This window comes from Mytilus californianus, unplaced genomic scaffold (assembly GCF_021869535.1).
Source record: "Mytilus californianus isolate M0D057914Y unplaced genomic scaffold, xbMytCali1.0.p SCAF_1, whole genome shotgun sequence".
Taxonomy (NCBI): domain Eukaryota; kingdom Metazoa; phylum Mollusca; class Bivalvia; order Mytilida; family Mytilidae; genus Mytilus; species Mytilus californianus.
The window spans coordinates 19395326-19413638 of NW_026262581.1; the positions used below are offsets into that span (position 1 = coordinate 19395326).

Below are 18313 nucleotides of genomic sequence, written 5' to 3' on the forward strand. Positions count from 1 at the left end.
TATCTTGGCATTGCACAAGGTCATGTTTTTCTCTGACAGTCAATGACGTCCATTGGATGTTGGATGTGTACTGATTGATATTTTAGACTTAGATACATGATTTTTTTTATTAGTTGTTATTGGCTTTGAACTAGCTGTCAGTAACTGCAAGTACTCTCAGATCTGTACTTAGAGAGAAATTATATATTACTGAAAAATTATTACACCAGGGTTTTCGATATCATAAACTAGTCAAAACATTTACTAAATTTTATCATCGGTATAAGGACATCATTCGTAAATATAACTCAACATGCAGACATCTTATACGTTCGGGTATTTCACATCCAATCTTTTATGGTAATATTCTTTACAAAGCACAAAAGTGCCAGTATTCACCTCAAAAGCTAACAAAACCTTTAAACAGACTTATTAAGAAGGGATATAGTTACGATACTGTTGTCAGGTTATTAAAGATTGCATATTTTGGCTTTAATGTTGATTCACTTATAGGGTTTTGCATCGGAATTAAACATAGTTATTCTAAAACCAGTTGTTGGCATGACACGGGTTGTGTTCTTCTCATATATTTTATGATGGTATAATACTAAACCCCTAACAGGAGGGATTATGCCTGATATTCATATGATGAAGACATAATCTTTCAATCAGTTTGAGGTCTGGAGCTGCCATGTCAGTAACTGCTAGTAGTCTGTTGTTATTTATGTATTATTGTCATTTTGTTTATTTTCTTTTGTTTCCTATTCTGACATCGGACTCGGACTTCTCTTAAACTGAGTTTTATTGTGCGTACTGTTGTACGTTTGTATTTTCTACATTGGCTAGAGGTATAGGGGGAGGGTTGAGATCTCAAAAAACATGTTTAACCCCGCCGCATTTTTGCGCCTGTCCCAAGTCAGGAGCCTCTGGTCTTTGTTAGTCTTGTATCATTTTTAATTTTAGTTTCTTGTGTATAATATGGAGTTTAGTGTGACGTCCATTATCACTGAACTAGTATAAAATTGAGAATAGAAATGGGGAATGTGTCAAAGAGACAACAACCCGACCACAGAACAGACAACATGTTTGTTTAGGGGCCAGTTGAAGGACGCCTCCGGGTGCGGAAGTTTCTCGCTGCATTGAAGACCCATTGGTGGCCTTCGGCTGTTGTCTGCTCTATGGTCGGGTTGTTGTCTCTTTGACACATTTCCCATTTCCATTCTCAATTTTAATTTTAGTGTCTTTTTTGTTGTTGTTGTGGGGATGTATAAGTACCATGCCACGTCCGGTCTTTTTTTTGTTGTATGTATTTTTGCTTTGTATCTATCAGATGAGTTAAGCCATTTTTAACTGATTTTTTAAGTTTGTTCTTATGTTGTACTGTTACACCACTGTCCTTGTTAGGAGGAGGTTAGCGCCATCATACTAGTTTAACCCCGCCAAATTCTATATGTGTCCCAAGTCAGTCTGTAATTCAGTAGCTGTCGTTTGTTGCTGTGTATCATATTTGTTTTTCGTTCATTATTTTGTACATACATTAGGCCATTAGTTTTCACGTTTGAATTGTTTTACATGTTTTCTTTCGGGGCCTATTATAGCTGACTATGCGGTATGGGTTTTGCTCATTGTTGAAGGCCGTACGGTGACCTATAGTTGTTAATTTCTGTGTCATTTGGCCTTCTTGTGGAGAGTTGTTTCATATCACAACTTCGTATTTTAAATGAAAATGCCATGGCAAAAAAAACCCGAGAAATTACGAAAAAAGAACCAACAACACACACAACACATACATGTATAGCAAACTGAAGACTGAGCAACACGAACCCCACAAACAAAATATAGGTGATATCAGGTGTATTGGAAGGGTAAGCAGATCCTGCTGCACATGCGACACCCGAGGTGCTACTATTATTAAAAATACATTATACGTTAATAAGTTATATCAATTGATTAGGGATCAAACAAGAGCGGATTGGTCCATGACTTTTATATAACCCTCAGACATCGCCAAATTAATAGATTTTTTTTTCAATTCAAATAGTAATAAACAGCTGCGCCATGAGCGCATGATACGCCCGTTGTCTTGTGTGTGAATTTTTATTTGTTTACAAAAAACTCAATATCTTTAAAATAAAATTTTGAATCAAACCCAAAAAGTATACAGATCTTTAGATTAATATAACTAAGAAGTGTGTAAAATTTTAAGCAATAATCATAAATCGTTTTTGAGATACGGCGCGACATGTGAAAACCCCCCTTTAAAAAAAAATCAATATCTCTTAAATAAAATTTTGAATCCAAACCAAAAAGTATACAGATCTTTAGATTAATATAACTAAGAAGTGTGTAAAATTTTAAGCAATAATCATAAATCGTTTGTGAGATACGGCGCGACATGTGAAAAACCCCTCCCCCTTTTTTACAAAATACTCAATAACTCAAAAATCAAATTTTAAATCATCACTAAAAAGTATACAGATCTTAAGACTAAGATAACTAAGAAGTGTGTAAAGTTTTTACCAATAATCATAAATTGTTTTTGAGATACGGCGCGACATGTGAAAAAAAAACACACACCTGTTTTATTTACTAAGTCCTGTAACTCAAAAAGTTTTAATCTTATTTTCACCAAAAAGTATACAGATCGTTTGACTATCATAAGAAACAACTATATTAAGTTTCATGAAATTCGGATAAGTCGTTCTCAAGTTACGGTGCGACATGTTTACGCCGGACAGACAGACGGACACACGGACAGACGACATTTGTATACCATAATACGTCCCGTCAAAATTTTGACGGGCGTATAAAAATAGTATTTATTCTAAACATTGAGTTGATTCATCAATATCGATCGGTTCAACATACTTTGCAAGCCAACATCCACCAACAGTTGTAACAATACATTGTCTGCATCTCCTTTTTAATATGTCATTTTTGAATAAGACACATAATTCTAGTTGTTAATTGGTGTTATAGCATCCCAACACAAGAGTAAATATTGTTTATTTGAAGACAGACATACCAAGCGGACGATCATATTTCATTGGGTAGAACATTTATTCCTTAGTAGCTTTAATTTTGTTTATTTTTTTATGACATTCATCAAAATACTAAATATATCTAAAGAGATACATACACAAATTATTTTTCTAATACATTAATTTTGTTGCCGACTGGACCAGTCATTTGTATAAATAATCATAATAATCATATATAAATATATTCATTATATAAATTATATTGTAGCATAATAATTGAGCATTGTATTAAAGTCCATACAAGGTTATTTTTTATATTTAATAACAAAATGTACGTTGAAAGAAATCCCTTGCTTACTCAAACAGACAAATGTATTGTCCTCTTTCCCTAAAGATTAGCATACACCGAATCTCTTTCTAGAAAGTCTTTGATACATTTATAGCAATATTCGTACTGATCCTAAAAAGAAAAAAAGAAAAAAAATCCCCATCTTACGTTGATCATGTGTATGAATGCTTTATAGACTTGTTTGATTAAGATTTCATGTTGTCGAATAATTATATAATTTTACATAGATATAAGAAGATGTGGTATGAGTGCCAATGAGACAACTCTCCATCCAAGTCACAATTAGTAAAAGTAAACCATTATAGGTCAAAGTACGGCCTTCAACACGGAGCATTGACTCACACCGAACAGCAAGCTATAAAGGGCCCCAAAAATGACTAGTGTAAAACCATTCAAATAGGAAAACCAACCGTCTAATCTATATAATAAACGAGAAACGAGAAACACTAATGAACCACATCAACAACCGACAACCACTGAACATCAGGTTCCTGACTTAGAACTTATTAGATCTAGAACTCAATGAATACATGTTTATAGCTAGGAACTATAATCGAGAAACATAACATGTCTTTTGTACTTAAAACAGACTTTTGAACTTGAAAAGTGATGTATGTTTGATGTGAGTTTGTATGATCTTGATTTTTTTCGCACTTTTGTATTGCTCTGACAGTTGTATAAGAAATCAAAAATATGATTCCGACGGCTTCTGTGATATTTATGTTTTCTATCTTGACCAATGTCCTTAAAGAAAAAAAACTTACAAAATTTGATAAGAATTCTGGTAGCCGAGTTTGTATTGTTCTTATAACTTGAAACACGTCGACTTGATCATCTATCTTCATTTTCTCTAAAAGCAAACTTAATGCAACAAACAATCCGCATTTTGTTGCACCATTTCTGGAAAATATATGTTAATTAAACATACATAACTCATGTTTATCTGCTGTCATCTTTGCAATGCATATAACTTACATGAAAGCAATCAAAAATAATCTTTACAATTTATCTGGACACAAATCATAATACATAGAAAGCAATTAATTTTGATGAAAAAGAAACAGTGTAATTCTTTTAAGTGCATAGATACATATCAGCTGACACGTCGTGGTTGTCTGTTGTGTTTTACATTTCTAATGTGAAAACATAAATAATATCCTTTTTTTTTATTTTCTTCCATCATTATATTTAAAATGATACCAAAAATGATACAAAAAGCTAGTCATATTCTTTCAAATCAAAAGGGATATTATTGCTTTTTCAACAAACCTGGACAATTGCTTAAAAGTATTTCGATATTCAGCATAATTTCGATATTTTTTCAATTTTATAAAGAACGAAATAATTGTCTCAGTTTTAGGCTGCATTAATGAATGGACATTGGTTAATGGTTATGATTAGATATTTTAAAACAAATGCATGTGTACTTTATTTAAGAACTTGAAGTATTAATTGCTTTTTCGGAATTCTGCTTTATATTGCCAAACAAACAAAAAATGTCTAGTTTGTAAAATACCTGCATACGACAGTCACTGGACCTGTGCGCTGTTTTCGTTGCTCGTTTACTCTTTGCAATAGTACATTCATATTAGTTGTTGAAGGTAGTGAGGTGCTGCCAATTTCAAATTTTTTTGCAGAGAAAACAAATATCGACCTTTTATCAGGTTGATTCTTAAAAATACAAAAGTAATGTTAACTGTATGTGCTTTCATTCGATTTTGACCACGGTGTTGAGTTGATAGTATTGTTTGAATACTAAAGACAATATGTAATTTAGTTGTTGTATTTTGTTGTTCTATATCATACTGGTATTCATTTTTTGTTCATTATGTTGTACATAAATCAGGCCGTTAGTTTTCCCGTTAAATTGTTTTGCATTTTATAGCTGACGATGCGGTATGGGTTTTACTAATTGTTAAAGGCCGTACGGTGACCAATAGTTGTTAATTTCTGAGTCATTTGGTCTCTTGTGGAGAGTTGTCTCATTGGCAATCATACCACATCTTCTTATTTTTATATTCAGCAGTCAATATATTGTCTCAGCCGAATAATTACTTTGTATCAAGGAAATAATGTTTGGTAAAAATACTGCATGCGTACGTAATTAAAAAGGTACTATAAAAGTAACAGCTGTTTTTCCTCAATTGCCTAGTACATCTGGCTGTGTCAGAATGTCTGTTATGAGAAGTGGTTGTTTGCTAAGTAAATTACAATAAATGCGCTAAATACATGTATTCAGTAAAACGTGAATCTAGGAATTTAAACTGTATCTTCATGTACGCAAAACAAATCAATATGTGTGAAATAACATATCAACGATTGAAAATTTTCATTTATAAAACTTGAAAGTGTTATGGTATAATTGTGAAAGCCGAACATGCACTGCACACTCTTTACAAAACTGAAACTTCACACCTCATACACAAGAGATGCACGTTTCCCTTACTTTTTTGTTTGGACAAAATTGTAATTATTGCAATTACGTGTATATTGCTTAAAATATGCAATATCTACGTCTTATGCCTGTATATATAGGATACATTATTCAGTAAATTTCAGCAATCTTATCACATGTGTCCTAGATATTCCAAATGAAACAATTCTACTATTATTCGAAATTTTTCTCATTTTCTTACCCCTCGATGAACCAGGGAAAGCTGAACTCCTTCCGATGTATTGTCAATATCAAGGTCTATGTTATAATTTTCAAACTCCAGTGTTTTGTTTTTTCCAAACCACAACGGAGCATCCTTAAATTAAAAAAAAAAATAAACCAAATTATTAATTTGTTTCTTTGAAAAGCGCCTCAGACGCAATAAGGTGATATTGTTTTATTTTCGTTTTACTTCATATCAGCAAGAATTGTATACTTACAGTGTTTTTTTATACTTAGTTTTCTCATTTGTGTGAGTTAAATTTTTCTGTATTGCTTAACGTGGTTCAACTGTGGAACTTTTAAATGATAGTTCAACTGTGGAACTTTTAAATGATGGTTCAACTATGGAACTTTTAAATGAGTACATTCAACAATACATACATATATACATATTAGTTAATGCATTGATAATATATTACATGCACAATAGTTTTCTTTGTCAATGAAGCAATTAGTAAAATTAAACGTGTATTATACTTCATTTTATCGTTTGTTCTGAAAAACTTGGAAAATAATCTGTTCAGCTATATGGAGTTGAAACAAACTTAATTCCATACAATTTCTGTATACACTAAATGCAGAATTTGCCATACGTAATTAATGCAAGAATGTCAACGACACAAATCAGAGAAATATAGAGGTAAATATAAGTCATTTAACACAAGTAGTGTTCATCGTATTTTAAAAATAAGTCTAGATTCTCTCTTGAATATTGAAAACGTTGAAAATGCGCTTCATCAAATATTTGTTTCCAACACCAATTCCTCCAAATGACAAAACATTTTAAGCTGTTTTAGCCTAAACATAAATGTTTCTGATATTCTTAAACCACATAGACTTAATAATGACATAAATTTACCATGTGGATATTCTTTGTTTGCATGCATTTTTGGACAATATATGATACAGTTGTTTAACGTGATGAAAAATATGTTCGTCAAAATGTTCCAAGTTTATTTAGAATACTGAAACGCTTTGTGTGTCAGTTATGGTATGTAGACGAGCGCATGTATTAGCGACATTATCTCATTTCACGTTATTTGATACATTTATCCTTCGATCATGAGATATTTTCAGAAAATTCAGAAATTCTTATCGTAAATAGAATTCAGACCAATTGAAATGTTTATAACTTTTCGAATACTCCTGCCGATTATATTTTAAATGTAAATATAACCAGATTAAATATTAATCATATGTTAACTTTCATGCCATTAACATTTTGGTTTTTTTTTTTTTGGCACTTAATCTAAAAACAATAAAGATAGTTTATAATTGGCTCACTTCATTTGGTGAATCTAATAAAACAACAATACTGGAGTCATGATCATACACCATTGTCCAGAAATCAACCACAGTTTCTTTTAATGGACATTGGGTTACCAAAAAGCGTCCATGTGATGAGTATCCCTAAAAAAAATAAGATTGCTGTATTTGTACTAATATATGCTTGACGGAAATAATATGGCCGTAATTGATGCAATGTCAAATGATTTTCCAAAAAAGAATTTAAGCGTTTATATGCTACAAAACATTGTCTGTATATACACTATTTATTTTAAACATGTTAAAGGAAGACGCTCAACAACGTATTTGAAAACAATGTTTTACTTAAAAAGGTTTTTGCAATATTTTTTGTAAAGTTTATAACAAATTTTTTATATATTAAAGAAAAACAACACTACGGAAAAAACGTTAATTTACAATGAGAACTAGACAAAGTGATGCCTCCGCACTTCACTCTGAAGTATAACTGTATTATAACAAAGTCAATGTTGGACTTTCTTTGAGATATTATTGTAACTGGGAAACACATATGATGCCCCCGCAAATGCAAAGTGTTATTTTAAAACACACTAAGTTGAGCATGGGAGCACAAAGTTCAATGGTTCACTGGTTCACTGTAGGAGGAGTTATCCGGAAACGTTATGCACCTCTAATTCAAGTATTTACTCCAAAAATGACAAAGTGCAACTATCTCCAAAAAGAGTAAATATCAATAAAAACCAAAACCCTGACCTAGTGCGCACCTTCCATATGTACAAACAGCCAGCAAAGTAAAAACTTCCTAGCGTTCAAAATGTAGGAGGAGTTATCTGGATCCACATGCACCTCTTATGCAAGTAAATACTCCACAAAATGACATAGTTCAACTATCTTCCAATAGAGCAACTACTTATAAAAAAAAAACCCTGACCACATGCACATCTTGAATATATGCACAAACAGCCAGCAAAAATAAAACTTCCTAGCAATCAAATGGACGAGTAGTTATCTGGAAACGCTATTCACCTCTTATGCAAGTAAACACGCCAAAAACTGACAAAGTTTAACTATCTCCTAAAAGAGCAAAATTTATATTAATCAAAATCAAAACCCTGACCACATGCACACCTTCAATATATGTACAAACAGCCAGCAAAGTGAAAACTTCCTAGCATTCAAACTGTAGGAGGAGTTATCTGGAATAACTATTTACCCATAATGAGACGGACGGTAGGACAGACGGAAAGACGGACGGACAGGGGTAAAACAATATACCCCCCAACTTTGAGTTGCCGGGGCATAACAATTTCTTCATGATTAGAGATCGAAAAGAGAGAAAGTGGTCATCTAATGAGTCACACTACTCATCCTTCGAATAAACCATTAAAACGGAACTTGCATTGTTTTTTGGCCAAAACAAATATTTCAAGATAAGTACATACTAATCCTCATGCACTTACTGGTATTATTACTGCATTTATGTAATCGTTTTTGTGCTTTCCAACAGACATCAGGCATGGCCTGTAGTTATCATCTACAATGCAAAAAAAAAACAAAAATTATACGGAAACAAATAAATGCCTAAACAATTTACGATTTTACTTCAATTTATTGAAATGCTTTTTCGTTGAAACATAACGCCACATAATAACATAGCTTGACTAATATTCTTGATTTTTTGTCTCAACAAGACATTCCGTCTACATTATATGTCGTTTTTCCAGATGAGGCGGCTTTAAATGTCGTTATTGAAGTCTTTTAAATTCAATTGGTATCGTTTTTATATCAACAATAAAATGGGCGAAAAGTCTTTCACAAATACTCATATGCAAAGTAATCATCCTTTGACAGTCAGAACACCGTGTACTTATATTAAATACTCAGCACTTAAGAAATAATCATGTTCTTGACTAATAGATTGGTTAACAGCTCGTTCCTTGCGACCGAGCGACCTAATGTCATTCAATTCCTGATGTGGACCAACTTAAATAATACAATTTTTAAACAGGGATGGAATGGTAAATGTTTCTCAATTTATTACTGCTAGTCGTAAATGTAAAATAACAGCAACTGTACCAAATTTAAAAGGCATTGGTAAAGTCGGCTAATCAAATTCTGGTCGCGACCTTTATGTTTTCCTTCGTTTGTCAAAAGTTATAATAACAGCAGTTAAAGTACATTAATCGTAACAAGTACTGCAATCGCACCGTATTATTTGCTTTTTGTAATATAGCATATACATGTATAACAAATTAAAACCGTCCAAATAAGAATGTGAATTACTCGTACCACCAAAACACTTTGTTGTTATAACTTTTGAACTTATAGATTAACAAGTATAACATGTGATTTCGTTTACTAACAACGTAGCGTCAAGCTAGTAAAATATGTGTATTGATGTTTTATTAACTTAAAATTTAAATGCGTAATAATTTCCTAGCTTTCGTGTCGAATTCTTTCGTGCTACCTGTGTAAATTGCATATTTATCTTTTTTAAACTCAATTGCATCTTACTTGACTGAATAGTTGTGGTTTCTTTTTACGTAAGAAACATACAAATATACACGTATTCATTATACAAAATGAAATAATGAATATACCATTCACTCACTTGGTAAGATATCTTTTACTGCATTCTTCGAAATGTTCTCCTTTAATCTTGCAGATGTATATTTGTCAGTAGAGTGTGACAGACGAAGACTTTGCAACCTCTATTAACAAAGAATTAGTATGCTGCATCATTTACATGTTTTAATATAAACAGATATCATATGTGAAACATAAATATGCACACAAAATAGTTCTTAAGCTTAAACATGTTAAATATGCATATATAACAGATTATCTGTTAGCTGCTATAACTATATATTTCAACCTCATGATTTGTTAAGAGTATCTGACAGTTGCTTGTGTCGTAGGGCATCTTAGTCGTTATAATCACTTACACAGAATTAAGATTTTGCAATACATTATCACTACTACTTACCATACACATCACTATATTTTACAAACCTTCGTTGAAAATGAGGACAATTCACCTTTATTTCTACTGTTGTCTTGTTTTAACCTTTATATTGCCTTGTTTGATTAAGAGGATTGTATAGATAATTCGAGTTTATTTGTCACCTTTTACGGTCTTTCCCCTTTTCGATTACTTGGAGTTTGGTATTTTGTAATTTTTCGTTCCTTGTTTAGTTCTATTGTACGTTTCGTTTTTTTTTTTAATTAACGTTATCTTAAATCAAATATTTTCAATGAAACTTTCAGAAATATTTTTTGTTTATAAAATACCATAATTTTGTACTCAAGAATTTGTATTGAAGTTTCTAATGTTTCAGAGAGCAACATATAAAGACTTTAATTTGTTAAAAAATATAATTGTAGGCTCTAGCTATCTGTATATGAATCTCCTACTTGAATCCTGAGTCCTGATTGGTCCTCTCCATGAGACCATTTTGCCCGATTACGTTTTTTTTTCAATCAATTTGTTTTATATAACCTGTGACAAAATGATTTTATGGTTTTTCGAAGGACAATATAGACTTGATGAAAATTGAATTCAAGTTGAACGGAAAGGAAAACACATGGAATTTAGAATAAAAAAAGGGTTTTCAATATTTAGTTTTCTGTGCATTTCTGTATTAGTGAAAACTAAACCTTATTGGGCGTTAGATTGAAAATGATCATAAAATTTTCGAAGATTGAGTTAATTTGTGTAACATGAGCAAAATGTGTGAATTTTTTAATTGTTTCTTTTCTCATTATATATTGATATTTTATGATTGTTACGGAAGTTGTATACTCCGCATCTCCTTTAAAATGGTACTTTCCCAAACATGAAAAATATATGTTATTACAACCAAAATAACGAACACCATTATGAAATAAAACACTGAATTTACTGACGAAACTCGAAATGCTCTTCTTTATGATCGGTGACTTATATTTTTGGGTGATTGACTGCATGAGAATATTTTCAGTACCTGAAACTCTAATCTGTACACCTTTTGGTTTTGTGGAATTGTCTTATTTTCCTGTTCCTCAACATATTTACAGAAATCTTTCACGGGAATAGATGTGTCTGGCACGATGAACAATTCTTGCAATGCTTCAAACACAGCCTCATATTGTTCCTACAAGTATTGAACTATAAGTATTATGCATTATCTTTGATAAAAATATTTTAAACGTCGTGTAGCTATATATATAGTGATAAACAAATATTGTAAATGCAGTGAAGTTTAATTTTAAATTGGATGTTTACATCGGACAATTCGATTATTTAATTTACAATTACCTCCGACCTGAATCCATAAAGGAAAGATATACCAAATAGATTATATAACAAATAGTTCTTTAAAATTAGTGCACATCAATACAAAAAAATAAAAACCGTTCATACATCAATGACGAAATCTTGAATATGAAGAATGTGTCCATAGTACACGGATGCCCCACTCGCACTATCATTTTCTATGTTCAGTGGACCGTGAAATTGGGGTAAAAACTCTAATTTGGCATTACAATTAGAAAGATCATATCATAGGAAACCTGTGTACTAAGTTTCAAGTTGATTGGACTTCAACTTCATCAAAAACTACCTTGACCAAAAAATTTAACCTGAAGCGACACAGACGGATGGACGGACAGACCAGAAAACATAATGCCCCTACTACTATCGTAGGTGGGGCATAAAAACGATTTGGACAAATTTGGATATAAAGATATAAATTTGTATTCAAATATTCTCTTGTTGCATTTCGGATTTATTTTCCCTTGTGATTTGGACAATGCTAAGTTCTGGAAAATATTACGATTATAAAAAAAACTAGAAGGTCAACATGGTCAAATAACGTGTATTATTCATCAATAATGTATACATTTAATGCAGGTCGAGGTTGTGATCATAGTTTTCAAATGTTCCTGTTGTGCTTACTGTCATGGTAATATTGAATAGATGCTATTGAGATAGATGACCGTACCTTTTACTTCTGGACAAGGATAATCGTTGCATGAATGATTCTATGTAAAGTAGATATGTTTTTACCTTTACAAATCTAGCATATGAGATATAACAGCAATTTATCGTTGTCAATTTATCGTTGTCCACAACTATGAACGTTGGATGACGTGTTCGAACGACCCATAACTGAGCTGTTGTTGACGTGTTCGAACGAATGGGTCGTTAACTGAGCTGTTGTTCACGTAAATAACAAAATGTATCATTTCCAAAATGTTTATCCTTTGTATGATTTTTTTTATATCAAAAGGATTCAAAAACATATTTTGTTCATTATTTGACTATATTTTGTAGTATCTCGACCATTGATCACTTGTTCTCGGAGTTTTTAAAGCACCACTCTTTTTCAAAGACACCCACAAAAGTACTGCGAACACAAATACCATAACTGATTTCATGATTGCAATTTGTAAGAGAGACAAACAAGATCATTATTGTTATGTAGAAGTTTTTCAACAAAGTAATTAACCAATTAACAACTACACAATAGCAAAAATAAATACGAAAAAAGGAGCTGCATTTTGATTGTTAACTTATATAGTATCTTATACTTACAAATGTTTGAATCATGTTCAGTCTGTCCCTCCGCATAATCTTCACATATTCAAAGATATTGACATAACCAACTGATTTTCCATGCTCGTATAAAGAATCAATAGCAATAAATGTTCCCGTTCTGCCGATGCCAGCACTAAAATAAAAAGATGTTAAAAACTATTGATAATGTTGATTTAATAAATAAAGACTGTCGCTAAAACATAAGATCGACTCAGAGTATAAGATATTACCTACCTCACGGCTGACTTTGGTTTTCATTTGAAGATAAATATAATGCTCTTCCACAAAAGGCCGTGTTAACTGCTAAAGTGGTGTAGAATAGAAGACGGTCTTTCAAAAATCACATTCCAGCCATGATTCAATGGAAATACCAACAGAGCGTCTCCTATTAGTATCGTTATACAATTACATCACATGTTCTTTAAGGTTATTTGACGCATTTTAGAATCTTTTTAGAATGATCCTTTGGCATCAATATAACGATAAGGAGATGTGGTGTGATAGCTAATGAGACAACTATACCAAAATTTTAATGAATCTGATGTTAGCAATTATAGGCAACCGTACGACCTTTAACATGAGAAAAGCCCATACCGCATAAAAGGCCCCGACCTTTCAATCTATTTAATTTTTCATGGATCTTATGACATGTTATTGTCTAACAAAACTATACTATTAACGATTGTCAGAAATTCTTATCAGTTTTTTTTTCTGTCAGTTTTTTAATTTACTAATTTTGATACATTTATCATACATATTTATTAGCCTTCCAAAACATGGTGTACGATTAACGACGTCTTTATGTATTGAAAATAGGATTTGCAAATGTTATGCATGACCAATTTCCATACTATTATAAAAATCGATTTAACAAAAAATACCGAACTGCAAGTTAAATTTTAAAAATGCAGAAGTCCATTTAACCTGACAAGAATGACTATATCAATCAATGTATGGAATGAAAAACAACCGTCATATACCTGACTTGGTACAGGAATTTTCCGAGGAAAATGGTGGTTTAAACCTAGTTTTATTTTAATAACTGGCTTAACCTCACACTTGTATTGAAGTTGTATAAAGTCATTCTTGACGAAACAAATATACCTGCAATGTACCAAAAGTGGTCCATGCTGGTCACTGGTATTATTTTTGACTGCCCTATAGAAATTCACCAGCTTTATACTGTCTGGAACACCGTGATCAGGCCATTGAGTAAAATGATAATGGTGAACCTTTCGTTGTTCCTTTGCCTGCAAAAAATCAATACTATGATTAAAAAAAAATAAATACCATAAAATAATTGAATAGATATATTAGTTGGTTTTTTTTCAAAACAAGACGTCGTTTAAAATATTCTCATTGAATTTCGAGCGACAATAAACTCTGTAGACCTTTTACTTTAACATGACGAGAGTGCTGATTGATGTCTTGTTTTAGCCAAAATGTCGGGATTCATTACCAAACTTGGTCATTAAAACAGTTGTTTATAAATTTCATATATTTTTGTTTAAATACTGATTCTCAGATCCTCTATTTTATATTCCCTCTGATTATAACGTAAGTTAGTTGTTGCGTTAAATATACGTGTGTTTAAGATTATTATTTTAGACAATAACCGTCTGTATAAGCAACGTTGTTTGTATCATCAGTGTTGTCATCAGTTTAAAGTGACATTGTTTTAAGGAAACTAATCAACATTAAGATGCTAATTACCATTTTGTGTCCAACTTTAATCAGCCTGTAAACATATTCGGAGCGTTCTTTTTCTACTTGCATGGTCAAGGTATAGCAGTCTACTATTAACGGGTTGTTGGTTGTCTGTGGCCAATACTGGTCACATTTTTTCTACAACGGTACAGTTATATATTATTGAATAATTATTTCTTTTGTTCTAAATATAGATTAAACAAATAACTCAAACAAAAAAGATATATAAACGTTGGTTAGACAGCCGCCACCCCAAAAAATTAAAACCATTTATATTAAGAAAAGAATTTCATGTTTTTGGCTACCGACAAAGACGAGTGTCTTAAAAACTGTACAGCATGTTTAACATTATTATGTTTAACGTTTTTAAAATTGACCTTGCTGTTTAACAAGTCATTAAACAGTTTTGTTTTGGCATCGTAATAGTTATATAACTAAACTATTACAAAATGTGTTAAAAGCAACACATAAAGATTGATATAGATGTCCTAGTCGTAGAAACTCTGGACATCGTTTTAATTTTTATAAACAGCCGATACCAAAAAAAAACAACAAAAAATTCAAACGTATGGTGGAACTATTACACAACTCATTTACGGATCATAACACTTGCTTTGATTGCTTTTAAAAATGTTGACGCTGTTTGTAACAATGGTAATTGCAATCGGCATATCGAGCGGTTTGCAATGCTTACACATGCAGTTTGATTCTGGAAGGGCAACTTACATTGTATCTTATAAAAAATGCTTACACAATACTATATCGCATTGATAATAATGGGTTTTTTTTTTCAAATATGTTTTATCCGTCGTACAGTATAAAAGAACTGATTTTAAACAAACAATACAGCAAATGTCGTTTTTAGTCCTATGAATGTACGTTTTTTCTTCAATATTTAACATTATTTGAATAATATCAAATACTTTTCTATTTTCCTGCAGTTGAGTGACCATCACTATTTTGAAGACGTTCTCCTGCCAAACCATATGCCAAAAATCTCTCACAGTACTTCTCTTTGGACCTGAAGTCCACAAAACATAATATGGGAATGTGTCTCTTAATGTTTACAAATGGCAGTTTACGTTGCACGACATTGCATGCAATTCATTACTTTCTTTTCAAATGTATTTACTTGATCATACGTTATAACAAAAGCGCGTGATTTAAAAAATAGCAATAACGCGCGCGAATATATGATGTTAATCAAATTATTTGCAACTTAGATGTCTCTTTTACGGTATTTTTATGAAGATGATACGGTTGACGCAATACTGTTTTATGGAGACTTTTTTGCTTTATATTCACCAATGAAATTGACAAAATTTGTTGTTTTAACTCTGCAACCATATAATACGATGTTGTCAAATAAAACCCATACGTACTAATAATCCATTTGTATAAATGCTGAAAGATCAGGAATAATTAGTTTAAAACCAAAATACGACAACAGTTTGGATATTCTCTGATAGTATAAACAAACCTTGTGTAGCTATGTATGCCTTTTCTTTATGATAGCTCTGTAATTAAACAATATTAAATAAATTTACTGATGTTATACAATAGCATACTATACAACCTTTCAAAACGAATTAATAGGGGTATACATATCGAAGTAAATGATCAGCATCGAAATTTATATTGAAAGACAAAATATATATGATCCTCATATATCGTTGATAATTAAGTTATTTCAGCATTTACGATCTGTTGTCTCTAATATCATGAATATAGTTCATCCAAACTATAAATAATGGTCAACACAAGGGTTAAATGACTGTATAGATGTCATAACTGATTAAAAATTTTAGTAGTTGGTTATATACATATATGTACAATTTCCTTTTCTACATTCCATAACATAATTCTGCGTTTAAAAAAACAAATATTGTGTTTATAGATAATACAAATGCATTCAAATAACAATAAGAACTTACATCGATGTAATTTGCATTTATGTAATCATATTGTGTGTCTCCTTTCAACACCACTCTGGAGTGATCATCTGTAAAGGAAATATGGTTTTCTGTGGTGTTGATACTCATTTATTTTGTAGTATAATTACATGTTTTATCTGTTGCTTGTCTTGATTTAACTGTCTTTCACGGTAACAAAATAATTCATCAACAAATTTATGAAATTAGTCCATGAGATTCATTAAATTGGTGTGTTCAATGTTAAAACTTTCTCAGTATATCTTCATTTTCCCAAAGTATCACAACTGATATCACTAATGTTTGTTAAATTTGTTTTGTGCACAATATTTAGATTACTGTTAATAGGAACATGCACCTCACACATTGTTGTCAATATAAAGGAACTTTATGCGACTGTCATACAAGTGAGAGGTTTAGCTTGCTATAAAACCAGGTTCAATCCACATTTTCTGCATGAGGAAATGCCTGTACCAAGTCAGGAATATGACAGTTGTTTTCCATTCGTTTGATGTGTTTGAGCTTTCGATTTTGCCATTTGACATGTTTGATAAGGGACATTCCGTTTTGAATTTTTCTTGGAGTTCGATATTATTGTTATTTTACTTCTTACGCTATATATATATATACATTGAAGTATTTTTATCTCTTACATGGCCATGTAGTCAGAAATCTATTTTTAGTCTTATTCTCTTCTTTTGATCCTTCATTATGAGCATGAATAAGACCTTTCGGGAACATCTGTAAAACATTTAATTCATCGTTTGACGTATTAAATAGTCATAGATCTTTACCCTAAACGCTTTTCTTTTGCAATATCACAATATCATCATATTCTAAAGATACATACTACTTAACCTAACTTTCAAAGAACAATAGACAAGAAAGACAAAGTTGGTTTAAAAATATGACTACCTGGACAACCTTCGACTTCAGTTACATCCCTTCTGAAAAGGGGAGGTCTGTGTAGGTGTGAAAATTCGATGTCCTCATTGAAAAGAATTTGTGTTGCTAGTTTTTAGTTTTCTGTTTTGTACAATATCGCTTGTTTTGATTGTTAGTTAAGCATGCTTTACTGCTATAATAAATAATAAGTCAACTACCTGTAACAATTTTTTTTTCTTTAGATTTGTATTAAAATACTTTTGATATCTTGCAGATGCATGTCTCATTGATAATAAAGAAACATCACCTTATGTACATGTAATAAATGTAACAGTTATTTCATAGGATCAACCGTTTTAAGGACTAATAATTTCAGGAAGGTACCAGGCTTTATATTTGGTATGTTGGACGCGCGTGTCTATATAAGACTACTCAATGACACTAGAATCCAAAACGGCGAGACAGCAAAATCAAATACGAAGTTAAAGAGCATTAAAAACCAAATGTTTGGAAAATTTGAGCCAAATATTTACAGTAGAAAAATTACTTAAAATAAATAAAGTTAGTTTCTCTTAACATATGAAGCATTTTTTAAACAGAATATATATATTTGGAAGATAAACACTATTTTGACAAATTGATTATTTATATACTGCGCAATGCATAGTCGTGAATAGATTTAAATAGTATGTGTTTTACAAACCATATATTCCTTTTCAAATCCTTTGTTGTGACGTTTTTCAATTATCACATTCGCCAGGTCCTCAATTCGAATTTTGAACTGACATATATCATCATCCGATATCACATTACCATATACATTCACGTTCTCCTCTTCATCTTCCTCTGTATCTGGTAAATCATAGGAACTTATTTCACATATATTGATTTTTCTATCGTGCTTTTCTGTAAATGATAGTCGTATATTTTCTGAACTTGTAAAGTTGCCTGTCACATTTTCATACATTACACATTGATTAG

General features: G+C 31.5%; 1 protein-coding gene across 1 annotated transcript; it reads right to left on the reverse strand.

Annotated features, from left to right (window-relative positions):
• Window positions 1–3348: 3348 nt before the first annotated feature.
• LOC127709138 (receptor-type tyrosine-protein phosphatase gamma-like) lies at window positions 3349–18299 on the reverse strand. Its single transcript, XM_052214884.1, has 11 exons — window positions 18036–18299; window positions 15997–16033; window positions 15440–15537; window positions 13914–14059; window positions 12803–12942; window positions 8692–8765; window positions 7250–7375; window positions 5946–6059; window positions 4826–4980; window positions 4074–4209; window positions 3349–3420 (listed from the first exon to the last, which is right to left on the reverse strand). Exons 1-11 carry the CDS (start codon window positions 18297–18299, stop codon window positions 3349–3351), a joined length of 1362 nt encoding a protein of 453 aa, XP_052070844.1.
• Window positions 18300–18313: the final 14 nt, after the last annotated feature.

Excerpts from the sequence above, each read along its gene's own strand:
- LOC127709138 (XM_052214884.1), bottom strand. The coding sequence starts at position 18,299 with ATGTATGAAAATGTGACAGGCAACTTTACAAGTTCAGAAAATATACGA. Across the intron at positions 12,943-13,913 it reads CCACTTTTGGTACATTGCAG|TGCTGGCATCGGCAGAACGG; the intron begins GTATATTTGTTT and ends TTTTTATTTTAG. Across the intron at positions 6,060-7,249 it reads TATTAGATTCACCAAATGAA|GATGCTCCGTTGTGGTTTGG; the intron begins GTGAGCCAATTA and ends TTTTAATTTAAG.